We start from the raw sequence: 14,465 nt of genomic DNA, 5'->3' as shown, positions 1-14,465 counted from the left end.
TGCAGCCTACACTACCCATCTGTAGTGCAGCCACTCAGTCTATTGTGTTAGCCAAAAGCTTCCACACTGGGCAGAGGACAAATCACTGCAATAAAAGCCCTGTCTAGCACATTTGGACAAGATTGGCAATTTGCAGAATCAAGGTCACATGGGGAAAATTTACAAAAGAAAAACTTTCATTAAAAGGCAACATTGATTTGGCCATCAATTATGTAGGGACTTGAGACACTCCATCTTCATGACTGTAGGAAGTCAATTATTTCGGTTTCTAGGGTGTTTGGGAAATCTTTCCCCCCTTTTTCCTCACAGTTGTCAAGGTAACAATTCAGCCAATAGCTGTATTTAAAAAATGCAGGGACTAATAATATGCTGCAAGGTTACAAGCATTGGGCTGGGGCATGAGAATGTGAAAAATGCTGGTTCTCAAACAATAAAAACAGGCAGTCCTCTGTTGAATAATTATCTCAGCCACGTATGGCACTGATCACAAAAATGTGCAGGGAGCAGCATAGGTGGAAATATTTCATTAAACCCACATTCATTCGGTTATTAAGACTGCAATGCCAAGTCTGACATTAAAAAAAACCAAGCAACTGCAGTACACACAAACCAAAAGACACATTATTAGATGGACTAAGTCTATTCACAAATAAAACCACTATCTGTCCACTTCCTTATTTTGTCAAAATGATTGCTCAGAAATTCTGCAGCCAAGCTTCACTAAAGGTCCCCTTGTTTAGCACCAGCAGTGTGTTGTTTAAAATTTCATAATCTAAGGGACTTCTCTCTCTATGAATGTTTTCAATTGGGCTGCCTCATCAAGATGACCTTCCATACCAAACTCTGTCTGGTTTCAAGTTGTGCTCATGAGTCATATTATCCTTCTCAAAGTTTGAATCATCTTTTCAAAGTTCTAAATCAAAGTTTTATTCTGCTGAATTTTAATAAGCTATTGTGCTTGTTATTTGACTGCGCTTTCACCTGCGTGAATTTCTGAAATGTACTACTTTACTCTACATTATGAGCCACGCTGTACAGAAGACAGCTAGTGCTGTTTGGAGGAGAAGGTTCACTTGATGGACTCCCAGCTATAATCTGACAAAGTATGGTCTTAAATTTGTGGTATAAAGGCAACCATTCTGTCTTACATGTTATATTATTCATTCATTTCTCTTTTATAAGTGTAGAACTTCATTTTGTGGGTTCTGAAGCAATTGCCTTAAGATCAGCCACATTTATTGTAATCACACTTTATCATTTTTTTCACCCAACACAATCTAGGAGGTCTCATTATGAAGCTAATGTCAAAACTACAGATACAGACATGTTGAGTTAATTGGCCCACTAGGCTACTTTAACAGTAAAACAGTTCCCCAATAGTCTTCTCAATATTAGATGAAACTTCCTGTCAGCCTGTTCAATAGAGGATAATAGCCAAATTACGCTCATTACGGAAAAATACAAACATTATTATAACAAATGCCCAGTCGGTTAGTAAGCTAAGCTGCCTGCCACTCAAAGTTAAGGAGACAACAATTCTCTGTTTTCAAATAATCCCTCAGTATCTGCAACAGCAAAATGCTGTTTTTGTTGGATGGTAACTCGCTTGGCTATCCAGGTCCTTGAATTTCCTTGGTAGCCGCACATCAGGCTCCAGATTCCCCGGCCTGAGAGTCGATTGCAAGCGAGAGAAACAGACTGGAACTATCAGGCACTCCAGAGCAAACAGATTTAAACTGCACAGTAAGCTTCCTTGCAGACCTCGGACAGCTCTGCACATTTGTTCTCGTCCAACGAGCACGTTTGGGGACACTTTTTTTTTTCCAGAGCGATTAACGCAAATGGATTTTTGTTGTTGTTGTTTTTATCCGGCAATGTGAATTAAAAGATATCCGGAGTTTGGGTTTATAGGTGCATATCAAAAATTTTGCATCGCAATGTCCCTCATTAAAGGGAGCATTTTATAGGTTAATAAGAGGGATGTACACGTTTTACAATTACACACATAATATACCGTCATCGGAATAGCTACAAAAATAAATAATTGAGTTCTGGCCCCAATCTGCATCTTATGAGCAAATGTATTCGTTGCCATAGCTACAGTATCATGATCTGACATCTCTCTAAGCCTAACTATGTTTAAACAAGTGAATGGTTCTGTGCATTACATAAGGCATTCCTTAAACTCCTTTAAACTACGATTACAAACACGTTTAAGTTTATATCTAACACATTTATGTCTTCTGAATTTCTCATTGTTGTGGTAACAAATGGCAAATGAAACAGTAAACTGATATAAGGAAATACCCAAGGGATATGCAGTTGTGAAGTTGCCCAAATACATCCCATTAACATTCAATCATTCAGATATTATTGCTGGTTCACTTTAGGATACATGCAATGTTTGCAGTACAAGTATGTAAACTACAGACAGCAAAAAAAAGCTCTAAAGAGAAACTGGGCATTTAAGTTCCGAATAAAATGTAATTAAAGTTCCAAATAGGTGTTCCAAACAGTTCCAAACAGTCCAACTGATAATTCCAGCTGAAGGACGTCCATGTTTTTAGCTCTGTCCCTCTGGTCTTCCATATGCCTAGAAAATTCACTACTTTTCACCTTAAGATTGCTATGCCAAAGGCTTTATAAGAGGAACAGCTGGAGGTCAGTGCATAATTAAAACTCATTCCCTTTGGGAATCAATTAATATAGGGTCAAGCAATACGATCAGGAGAAATTATTATTCAGCAGGCAGTGCGAAACAACAATCTCATCTCCTCTTGAATGAAAGCTTAAGGGCCTGTCACTCTCCACAGTCTTGAAAGGCTCGCAACGCAGTTTATTATTGACGAGCTGAATTGCAAGCAGTCAGATAACAGCAGGGGCCCAAGAAATGTTTACAGATATGACTTTACATTTTAGATAATTGCCAACTACAAATAACTAACTAACATTTTAGATATGACAAGTGAGTGGAAAGTTGTCAGCAGGGGAAAAAAATAAATAAAAATGTGGTGGAACATTGTAATTAATTGAGATTATAGCATGTACAACTTGAATACGGTGTCTGGAATCTTAAGATTTTCAGCACTTCCATCGACAGTTTGCCAACAATGGCTCTCCTGCCAGGAGGACAGAGACACTGAAGCGGTTGGGAAGGTCTCGTTAATGAGGAACACAATGGTGCAAAGTGGCTGGGAGAGTAAATTTGCACAGCAGAACTGAAAAGATAAGTGGGTTAGATCACGTCTCCCTGATAAAGAAAATCTTCACACCGACTGTGAAATCATCCGCAAATGGACTGAAGAGACACACCTATAGCGTAATTAGAATTTTGAGACCAATCTTAATCATCTCTATGCAAAACGTAGATCAAAAGGACCAAGATTTTTGAAAAAAATTACAAAGCTACAGCTACAGCACTGAATCAAAAGCACTGTAACAAAAGAAGAGAGAAAAAGGCTCCAAATGAAACATTTACATCATGATATTGCAACATCATCCTTTTGAAGAATATTCGCCTCTCGTTTCTGTTCTATTGAATTCTCATCTTGCAGCAACTGGCACCTCACTTATAGAGAAGCAAACCTATGCACAATGCTTTTCTGTGTGTGTATGTGCTGTATGTGTTCATTCATTATTCAGTTCCAAAACATTATTTTATTTGATAGGCCGTCTGGATTTTAAGATCACACCAGCAAATTCGAAATTATTGAAGCGATGCCCCACCTCCCACCCCAAATACCTCCCAAGGCAGAAACACTAGGGGTTCTTAAGACCAGGCTTGATGCGGTGCTAGATACGATTTAGCTTTTAAGCAAACTAAGCAGTAGGTACACTTTAGTGGTAGGAAAATGCGAGCTTTGCTGGGCTGAATGGCCATTATGCGATGCGATGCTATGTTATGCCATTTTGTGTTAATCCAGCTCTGCCCCGCCTCATTCCCTCCACACCAGCCCTCGTTCTGAGCGTGTTTCAGCTGGCTTTGTGAGTTATGGCCACACTCAGCCTCCCAGAGCACGTGCTCGACGAATGGGATCAGGACCTTACGAGCACCCAGAGGACCAGGCCCCGCAAGGCGAGGCCGTATTTCATTGGCCGGGTTACTCTTAATCAATGTGACGGAGCCCGCCACACAACCAGCCTGTCTTACGGCTGTTTTGGCCAACGGGTCCTCCAGTCCGACACATAGTGTACCTCTAGGCCAAGTGAATAGCTAAAATCCCCCAGCCAGGCAACATCCATCAGGAAACACATCCAAGAGATGTCAGTCAATAACAGGGAAGGCTTAAGAGACCAGAGAGTAGCTCAGAAACCAGAAAGAGAGAGACTCAAATGGCCAGGCTGGGCAAAGAGGTGTGATATGGTCGACATTCTGATTAACAGGCACCTTGGCGGTGCAGATAGCAGGGATTATTGCACCTTGGACGATAACGCGTTGTGTTCCCAGCCCCTGACAGAGGGGGTGGTGGTGGTGGTGGGTAGGGGAGGGGGGTGTATGTGCAGGGGGGGGCGGTGTGTCCGTCTTACCGTGCTGGGTGAAGAGGTCACTGTGAACGATGTCGATCATGCAGCTCAGCTTCTGTTTCACCAGGCGCCCCAGCGGAACTTTGAGGATGAATTCCGTGAAGAGTTTACTGTAAGGAGGGGGACAGGGGGAGAAGAGAGAAACAAACTGCCTGAGGGTGTTTTATAGAGACTGACGGGGGGTCCTGAGGGGGTCCTGAGGGGGCGACTCGGTTAAACAACCTGCACGGTTTTATGTCTCCCTCATTGCCACTTTTTCTCCTTGGAGCTCTGAACGCTAAGTCGTACTCAGTCGTGGGTTTCGCACCGCTTCAGTCCCACTCCCCTTCTACCGCTGATCTTCGGGTTCGCGCTAACGGCTAACCGTGTCATCCTCCCCTCTCCGAAACCCTGCTGGGTGCGCAGACAGCCTTAAAAAATAAAAAAAACCCGGCATTTACACAACGCTGCGTTACATCCTCCCGAGAAAATCCGGCGGAAAATCTGCGGGTGCGTCCTCCTTACATGCCTTGCCAGGCTGAGGTACAGAGGGGCTTTGAAAGGCAGTCTGGCAGAGCATGAAATGCTTTGTTTGGCCTCCATTCAGCTGCTTATGCCGCTGGTTTTTGCAGTGACAACTGGGACACTCATCTCCTGTATGCGATTTTTACACAATCCGCCCCCGTTCTGCCCGGGCTGAAGCACTGTCAGTGTCTTTACAGGAATGCACCGGGAGAGGTGGCAGCTCCAGGTTCAGGAGGATAAAACGGCATTTTTTTTTTTAGGGGGGGGGGGGGGGCAGAGAGCAGGAGGGAGGGGTGCGGCATGGTAAATGGACTGCATTTATATAGCTTTTTCATCCAAAGTGCTTTACAATTGATGCCTCTCTCATCCACCCGTTCACACACGGCAATAGGCTGCCATGCAAGGTACCAATCAGCTCATCGGGAGCAATTAGGGGTCAGGCGTCACTTTGGGACACTTTGGCACACCCAGGGTGGAGGATCGAACCGAATGCCAGATGACCGCTCTTACCTCCTGACCTAATGTCGCCCCACGATGGCACGATGGGTCGGGGCAGGAAGACCGGGGTAGGTGGGGCACGCGGGGGTACTGGAGCATCCCTGCAGTTACCCCTAAGGAGGCTGTCGGGGAACGCACCCTCGACTGCAACAAGGACGAATCGTCCCTCCGCGCGAGGTTCCCTGTGTGAAGGATTTCTCCTCCACCATCTGCCTGAGTGAACGCTGGCCAGCTGCAGAGATTGGTGAACCGAAATCACCCCTCTGCCCACAAAGCCCTTGGCAGACTGTGGCCTAAGCGTATTTACCTCCCTGAGGGGGAAGTGGCCATTTCACACAGCCACAGGGGGAGACTGTACAGCATGTCCTGGGTGTCCAGGATTAACCCTGTCTCAGTGGCACTCAAACACACAAAAGGGACGGAAAACCCAAGTAACCAAAATTTCTGTGCCTGCAAGTGAGATGAAAGGACATCACTCTAAATACAATGAAGCAAGGATCCGACTACTCCTCTGATGTCCAGTAAACCCTTGTGGGGACTTTTTCAGGGCAGGCACATGGCTTCCTTCAAGTGCGCAGAAAGCAATTGCAGAGCCGAATAAAAGAGCAACTTCAGACGGAGGAAGTGGTCAGCAAGATAGCGGCCGAGAAGGCTTAAAAATCACCGAAGAACTAAAAATCTTAAATGGAATTGTCCTGGAGCATAGCAATCCTTTTCAAGGGTAGCAGCACAGATGCTATACGAAACCAAAATGGTGGACTTTCCATGCTGAACATTGTGTCCCTGACCTGCAAAGTTACATTGCAGAAACTCGTTCAATGATTAAATTGGCAACTCTCCTCGAATTTGCACAGCTAAGGAGAGCAGTGTGTGCAATCTTCCTTACGGTTAATGATGTCCAGAATGTAATTCTCTGAGATCTTTGAAGAGCCCACCCCAACATCAGCTCGAAGACAAACGGCTCACAATAAGCCTTCTCGGACTATGGAGGACACAATTATTTCCCAGCACAGCTGGCAGTTCTCCCCTACAGCGCAGCTTGGGGGCCGTTAGCCATAGCACGGCCTCTGCCAGCATTATCTCTGTCCGGACCCACTGTGCACTATATCAGCATGTCAACCCCAAGCTGATGAATAACTAACACTTTGCTCGGCTAGTTTTCTTTTTTGGCCGTGGTGCAGTGACCAGCGGACCACACTCGGGCACCTATGGGGGAAACGGATTAGACGCTGTGGGGTCATAGCTGTACGGCGTCCAGGGGCTCGCACTCGATCATTCGGGGCCCGTCTGCTCCAACCTTGACACTGGAAAGGCTAAATGGTTTGCCCTGTCCATTACTCAATCAAGGTGGCAGAAGTCCCCGGTTGAAACATCCCTTGAAACCTTGAAAAAGCACTCCCTACTGTGTCTGTTCCACGCCAAGTGGGGCATCTGTGTTGAAATGGTAGAGCTTCATACTTGGCAACAGTCATTCTAACCCCAACTAACCCCAAATCTTTCCCCAAATAGTCTCTACGAAAGGGGATGGATCCACCCTACTCCCAATGGCATAGTCGAATGATGAGTTGAAGAAAAACAGTCCTCTGCTGTTTCCATCAAAGACAATGGCCAACTCTGAATGTTGAGTCACCAGAGAGAAGTCTATTACCAAACAACCTATGGTCTATTGACCAACAACAGGACTCTTGGTTGTCATCCCCAGTGCTTGGTAGAAAGGGGTGGCTCCTGATGTACTTGTGGTTGGGTGAGTCTAAATGTAAATGTAAATGCTTGCCCCCGTCTCATTGCTACCATTTTGTCAGGCACCAGAAATACAGCCCCCAGTGTTCAGGTAATAGACATCTCCACCAATAACACCACAACCAATACTCCCCAATTCCACCATTCCCATCATCAACGACTTACCTAAAAGGAAAAATGAAAAACTGCATCATGATCTCCAGTTATTTTACAACACCACACACTCCGTACTTATATTTTATCTGCGGTTTAACCTGCCCCGTACACCATAAAACATCCCATTGGTTCAATTTAAATTTCTGTCCTTTACAGAACACTGGAGCGATGCCGATGGGACAATGACATCAACAACACTCTGAAAGGCTTGTAAGTAAATGTCACGTCCCCTTTTTTTTTCCAGTGAAGGGAGTTTGCCGCATTCGTCTTAAAGCTGCGAAACAAATCCGAACGGCAAGTAACAAAACCTGTTAATTAAACAGGGTTATAATTAGGCGCGCATATGTTCCTTTTGCGGAAGTACAACCGCGCGAAGTCGCGTCATATGGCGTCTTGTGAACCTTCTCTCAGGAAAACAGGTTTGCAGAGGCAGTTACCGATTCCCTGCAGACGGAACGCATGAATGAGCATAAGAACGTGCATATGCGAATGTGCCACTCGCTGCAGCTTTTAATGACTGAAATATGAGTATATCCAAGACCCAGGAAATTAAAAGTATGCCTCGGTAAACATTACACACACACCCACACACTGTCATATGCTGTCAATTTCTCTTTTTCCATAATGAAGTGATATAGTGTGATGTCTCCGTTTCCACCTTCCCCACCCCGTAGCGAAATAAAAAAATGAAACAAACATGTGAAATATGACTTGTTCTCCCACCTGTGTAAGAATAACACTCGAGGGGGAGGACCTGGTTGTCCTTCCTTTTCACGGTGCATTAATGTACAGGTCTCTCACAGCCCATATTGTGAGATTCAGGCCTTCTCTATCACGTCTCAGACAGCCTCCAGCATGTTCAGGAAAACTATTTACAGAAGCATCATGCTGAGACACTTTAGCCGGCCCCATGCCTCACAGATGTTTGGTTTTTCTATTTTTGCCCTTTTTGATTGTAGTCTTTAGTGCTGGCAAAATAATTAAAAGCAACAACAATAATAACAACAACCATAATTGTTATTGTTATTATTATTATTATTACGCCAAGGCACCAATAATTTTTATATGCAGATGTCAAAACATCTACGAGCACAAAAGCATGGATTTTGTTAGCAAACACAGTATGTCTGTGTCAACTGCAATCATAAAAACGTGATATTAGCTAATCAGGAGAAAGTGCAACCTTTAGCATGGCCAGAGTCTGGATTTCCCAATGTAATTGTGTCTAATTATAAAGTAAGTGTAATTGCGCGATAATAATATTCATGACCGATCACATTAACCAGTGCATTGGTCACCGTTTTGAAGCAGCTACAGCATGTTTCCAAGGCAACCTGATTATGTTCAGCCAATATCCTCTGTACATCTGCTGCATCTAAAGTGCAGGGAATTTAAAGGCTCCCCCTGGGAAAATGTGAAATAATTAACTGTTCCAGGTACACTAGTGGAGGACAATATCAAATCCACAGTGCGACAGCAGCAAAGGTACAGCCACTTTAATAAGAGAAACGATATGTATATACATTTTATATTTTAAGTTCATTCACAACTGCCTAAAAAAAGGGTGGAATCTGTTCCTATTCTTTTCTGACAGAACTCATGCACAATGCATAAAGTGCATCAATTGGGTTTTAAGTGAAATCTTTATGTGGCAGTACGGAGTATATTATTTTTCATGGCCTTTAAAACTGTTTTCACCATCCCTTTCTCCTCCACAGGCCTCGTGGGGAAGGCAGGAGCCAGTAACAACCGCGGCCCAAAGGCTCTGGAGTGACGCAGTTGTACAGAAGCCCAACCTGCGGGTACCCCCTGTAACACCTAACACCCCCTGCCCTGGCTCCTCAGGAGACAAACGCCCTCTCCAATCGTGCACAGGGAGGAGAGAGGGCTGACGCAAGGTCAAAAGTTCCCGCGGTTAAAATCAACATTCACACATTCACTGTATTGCCAAGGAAATAGTCTTAACCCGTTCAGTCCCAAGAGTGTCATTATGGCACTCAAACGCAACTACCGTAAAATCCCAAGAGTGCCATATGGCACTCTCCACCTTTTGCCTTTTCAACCAATCCAAATGACTGCTACTATTGTTTTGTTTTTATTACAGATTACAAGTGATAATAAAAAATTCTCGAAAATTACCTGAGCTCCTTTGGTTCGAAGACCAGTTTGACATCATTGACGATAGTGGGGACGTATTTCAGCGCTGCACCCTGGTGGCAGAAAAACAGTGTTAAAATGCTGCATAGTTTGAATCCATTTTTAGCAAAGGGCTTCAACAGATTACAACCATTTTTATACAAAGGATGGTCCGGATGAGTAAAATATCTGATGTACTCAAATGTTAAAGAAAATGGATGTCTCAGAAACAGAATGCACCACAGAGGCATGTTTTGATAAAACTATTCCTATGGCAGAAATCCAATCCAAAGTCTGTAAATAAGTTTAATTAAATACAATTTTAAATAAAGTTTTTTTACATACGAAAGAAAAAATCTGATGAAGCGTTCAATTTTGACCCACCACCACAGGGACATCCTACTTTGTGAGATTCTAGTTAGATCTGCAGTTAAATGTATAGTTCACATTTCCATGCAGCAAAAAAAAAAAAACAAGGAACACGACGTATTAGGGTTTGAAACATTCTTCTAATTTATTTATTTTCCCTACAAATGAAAGGCTAAAGCAGTTTTAATTTAAAAGAAGCTCAATGTAAACAAGCTGGTGATGAGGGAACTTTTTGGAACCATTTTGGATTTCCTGGAAATACCTTCACCTGCACTCGCGGATATCGACACAGCCTGGGCAACAGGTTAATGGCCAGTCACTGTGAAACTTGAGAATCTAAAGATACCGGTTATTCTACAAGGAGTGGATTTATTCCTTAAGAACACTTGCTTTCCTTGAGATGAAAGACCCCCAAAATCAATGTACAAAGTGGTGTTCGGTCGGTTATCTATTTTACGACCTGGGTTTTGTGACACTCCTAGATGAATCAGCACAGAGTGAGGGATCAGAATGTCAATTCGACAACCTCCACTCATTCATTAAGACGCATTGCAGTGATGCCAAAAATGTCCAATAACAAAGTCATCAGGACATCAGCAACTGGTCAAATTAAAATGTGCCCTTTTGTAATGAGAGGCAATTGGCTCCAGGGCACCAATCGCTTACTGATATAATTCAACCAGTTTTTGTATGTTTGTTTGTCTGTCTGTCTTTTCTAACGTCAGGACAGATGAACACCCGTGCGGGCTTCTTTCTTCATGTTTATGAAGTTGGGTCGGGCAGTTGGGTAAGGAATGTCCGTTCATATTTCATTGAGCTGTTAGCTGCACCGATCCACTTTACGCTATTGAGCACGTCCACTGCAATGAAGACGCTTTCAGAATGCAGGAGAGCAGTGTGTGCAATCTTCCTGGCGGTTAATGATGTCCAGAATCTAGGCCTTGATTAGCGGCGGCTGATTAAAGAACGATCGGCTGGAAAAGGCGGAGTCCTCGCTGTCCTTTAACTCACGCTCAGAGGAGCTGAATTTGAGTTTCGACCGCTTCCTGTTCTCTGAACTCACAGTCGCAGGTCCGTAATTCTGATTAATGGTCTGAACCCCGGCACCATCGGGTCACCAGCAACCCAAACGACGGCTCTCAAAGTGTTGAAAATGTGAGCAGCCGCCAGTTATTAGTACCGTTATAAAGACCTGAAAGGCCCAAATTACAGGCCTGTCACAAAGATACACTCAATGACTCATCAAGACTTATGCCCACATTAGTACAGCAGCGCTGTGTACCTTAATGTGTTGAATTGGCAAATGTGAATTTCACACCTAAATAACTAAAAACATGGATTCATTAGATGTCACAAACTATTTACTGTAAGAGCACAACATGTCAATATAAAACGGTCCCATTACCTTTTAAATATTTATGGAAATTGCTAGTGTATTTTGTTTTTGGAGCAAAAAATAGGAGCTGTATAACTACTTTATGAGATTTGGAAAAGTGCAAGTACTGAAATTTCCTAGTCTGCTTATGTTTGAGTGACAACCGGAGTTGGAGGCAAATGGAAGCTCCGTTTGCTGTTGAGATGCACTCCTCAAGAGATACACCATCTCCTGAGAGCAATAATGAATAACATTTACCCCCGAAAACAACTTAGCATGAAGTCCTGCCAGGAAAGCGCGACAGAGGGTGAATAATGTCAGTACTGTGCACAGGTGAGCACAAGAGTGGCTTTATTTTTTATTTTTTGATTGATGAAACTCAAGTTTGGTGCAATCTGCCAAAAATGAGGCGAATTTTCAAAGATGATTCATAGCCAGTCATTCATTATAAGCAATCGCTCCAGTCTAGAATAGCAAGGCTACACTCGAATCCACCTCTCCACATTACCGCAAACACATATGGAGCCACTACATATATATTAAATGCTTGAGCGTTGTTCATTATTTTTATTATAGTTGTTCATATATGTCATCTTTAAGTGACTTTAGACAGAGGCAATTACTCATCGGACGTTGCACCTAGCTTGAAGTGCACATAATTTACAACGCAATTAAGCTTGAAGCAGAGACAATAAAATCACATCTGCATGGCATATTCATATTTTCTATACTGTACTGCAGTGCCTTCAGAGATCACCCTATATGGATGCAAATACCTTCAAATCAGAACTCATAGTACACATTGTAACCTCGTATTCATCGGTTTGTTTGAAATTCAATGTGCTGGAGTACAAATGGAGACAAATTGAGAGACAGCCCACTGTGTCCTGAACAAAAATTTGGCCCCCTAAAATCCGTAAGTGCCACCACAATCAGAGCAGTCAAGAACCGAACCTGAACAAAAACATTGTTTACACGAACGCAGCACCAGATACCATAGATGGACCAACTCTATTGTCTTGAAAGACATCTGAAAATCACCTCCCCTTAAAAGGCAACTAATGCCCCGGTAAAGCACCAACACATTAACTTTATACCATTATAAATCTTCCTTGAACTCAGTGCTTCATCTATCAGTTTCAACGGACCCGGCCAATTCCCCTGGCTGAATTCATACGCAAGACCCCGCCACTGTTCACAGACTCCTGCCAAGCCCTAGCCTAGCGGTTAGCTCCACTGCGATACAGGGCTCGAGGCTTTGTGTCGTCGCAATTAGAAGCCCTGAGGCTGTAGCCCACGACCCCTGCAGGTCCCCCACAGGGGACGCAGCGGGGGGGAGTGGAGGGTCTCCAGACGGCCTCGTCAGGGTTCTGGCGAAGCGACAGAGCTTTCGCTGAGACGCAGCTGCCGCCACGAGGCTTAGCGGGAAGATTTGGCTTTCCAACCGGTTCCCCAAGATCAATTTTTAATTTACTGACAGTTTGGCTAATAACAAACCCAATTACACAGCAAACTGCCTCCTAATTTTCACAAAGCCTTTTCCATCTGTTTAACCCCGTTTGTCCTTTTTTGAAAGGGGGGGGGGGGGGTTGGGGATTGGTGAAGCACAGGACGAAATAGCCACCTGAGTGAAACGGCACAGCTCGCAGGCACGGAAAAAGGGGGAGGGGAGGAGAAGAGAGGAGAGGAGGAAGAGAAAAGGGTGGAAATACCTTCAAGAGGAGCTAAAGAACAGGAGCCCCCGGTCACAGAGGAAGAGGTGTCAGGAGGAGATGAAAGGAGAGGCGTGAGGGTAGAAGGAACACATACAAAAATTTAGAATTGAACTGGAAACCAGAAGGTAGAGGGAGAGAGGTGAAACACTATGAAACGCACCGACAGTGACAGAATCAACAGGAGAACATTGCACGAGAAACAAACGAAACACACGTATGGGGAAAAAAAAGATTAACTGTGACCAAAATACTGTCACCAAGGGAAAATATTTCTTCATTTTAATTTAACACGTCCCCCCCACTCCCCAATGGCCAGATATAAGGAGCCAGGACATCAGGGTCGACACCACTAAATATTAATAATGGATGTGATTTTTAATTACCACAGTTAGCCAGGACCCTCCGTTTAACCTTCTGAAGTATTCAACACACTTAGTGACCGCAGTGCAGGACTGGGGCATTGGATTTTTATTGTGTGCAATTCGCCTATGTAAACATGCTTTGAATTATTCAACGCAGCACACAATAATGGTTGAACTGGCATTAAATAAAGAGGTGGAAATGTCATACAATCAATCTCAGTGCCCTCATATGGAGTACAGGTGGCCATGCGTGACCTTCCCAAGGATTTATGGGTAATGGCGGACCGGGGTGTTTTTTTATGGACTGAGATGAGTGCACTCGACGACATACCTTCACCCCGGTGGTGTTGTCTGAGTGGCCGTTCATCATGTCGTTGAAGGAGGTAAAGAGGTTCCTCAGGGATTCCACAAATTCGGCCTCTCCCTTGTTCTCGTACAGCCTGAGGAAAGGAAGAAGTGGTGACCTGAACTACAGTTCCCAGAAACCCACAGAATAAAAGCTAGAGTAAACACGACTTCAAGGAATGAAAAATAAACTATATCAATCTCCCCCCTGCCTCATCAAATCAATGCGTATGGGCCAGTATGCCTTCGGCGTGCCCGACTGCAAATCGGAGCTTGTCCCACTGTCGCTCGGTTGAGTGTTTATCGATTTGTTTCCTTCTCCCCCCAATTAGAATCAATGAGCTGGGACCCCTGCTTTGTGGAATACCGAAACGACAAAAATAAAAACATTTATTCGAAGAGACAGTGGTCCGGAGGAGGCCTGAGCCAACACTCCACCACAAGCCCCTGAATTAGCACTGGGAGAAAGCTCCATTGAACAGGAAATAAGCTGCGACACCTGACCCAAAGGAACAGCTCTGATATAAGCATGCATGCTAAAGGGCCGCTGAGCCGGCAGGATCCTTTTCGAACTGTGAATTCACGGAGGCTGGGAAATCTTGGGCGCACCAGATTAAACACAGTCCGAGGCGGAACGCAAGGCATTCGTTTGCCGGGTCTGAGAAAAGGGCCAAACCTCGCCAACGTTATTTGTTCTGATAAATTAATAAATGTAATGGGATTCGCTAATATGATGGATCT

At 44.1% G+C, this 14,465-nt stretch overlaps 1 protein-coding gene across 1 annotated transcript in view; it reads right to left on the bottom strand.

Annotated features, from left to right (window-relative positions):
* Positions 1-14,465, bottom strand: part of dock1 (dedicator of cytokinesis 1) — a 254,821-nt gene that overhangs the window by 170,674 nt on the left and 69,682 nt on the right. The window contains exons 23-25 of the mRNA XM_061225326.1: positions 13,711-13,819; positions 9,562-9,632; positions 4,528-4,634 (exon numbers count right to left, since the gene is read on the bottom strand). Of these exons, the coding sequence (XP_061081310.1) occupies positions 4,528-4,634; positions 9,562-9,632; positions 13,711-13,819 (287 nt within the window). The remainder of the gene's footprint in view (positions 1-4,527; positions 4,635-9,561; positions 9,633-13,710; positions 13,820-14,465) is intronic.

The sequence above is a fragment of the Conger conger genome, chromosome 2, assembly GCF_963514075.1.
Source record: "Conger conger chromosome 2, fConCon1.1, whole genome shotgun sequence".
Taxonomy (NCBI): Eukaryota; Metazoa; Chordata; class Actinopteri; order Anguilliformes; family Congridae; genus Conger; species Conger conger.
This window is presented reverse-complemented; position numbering and strand designations above follow the sequence as displayed.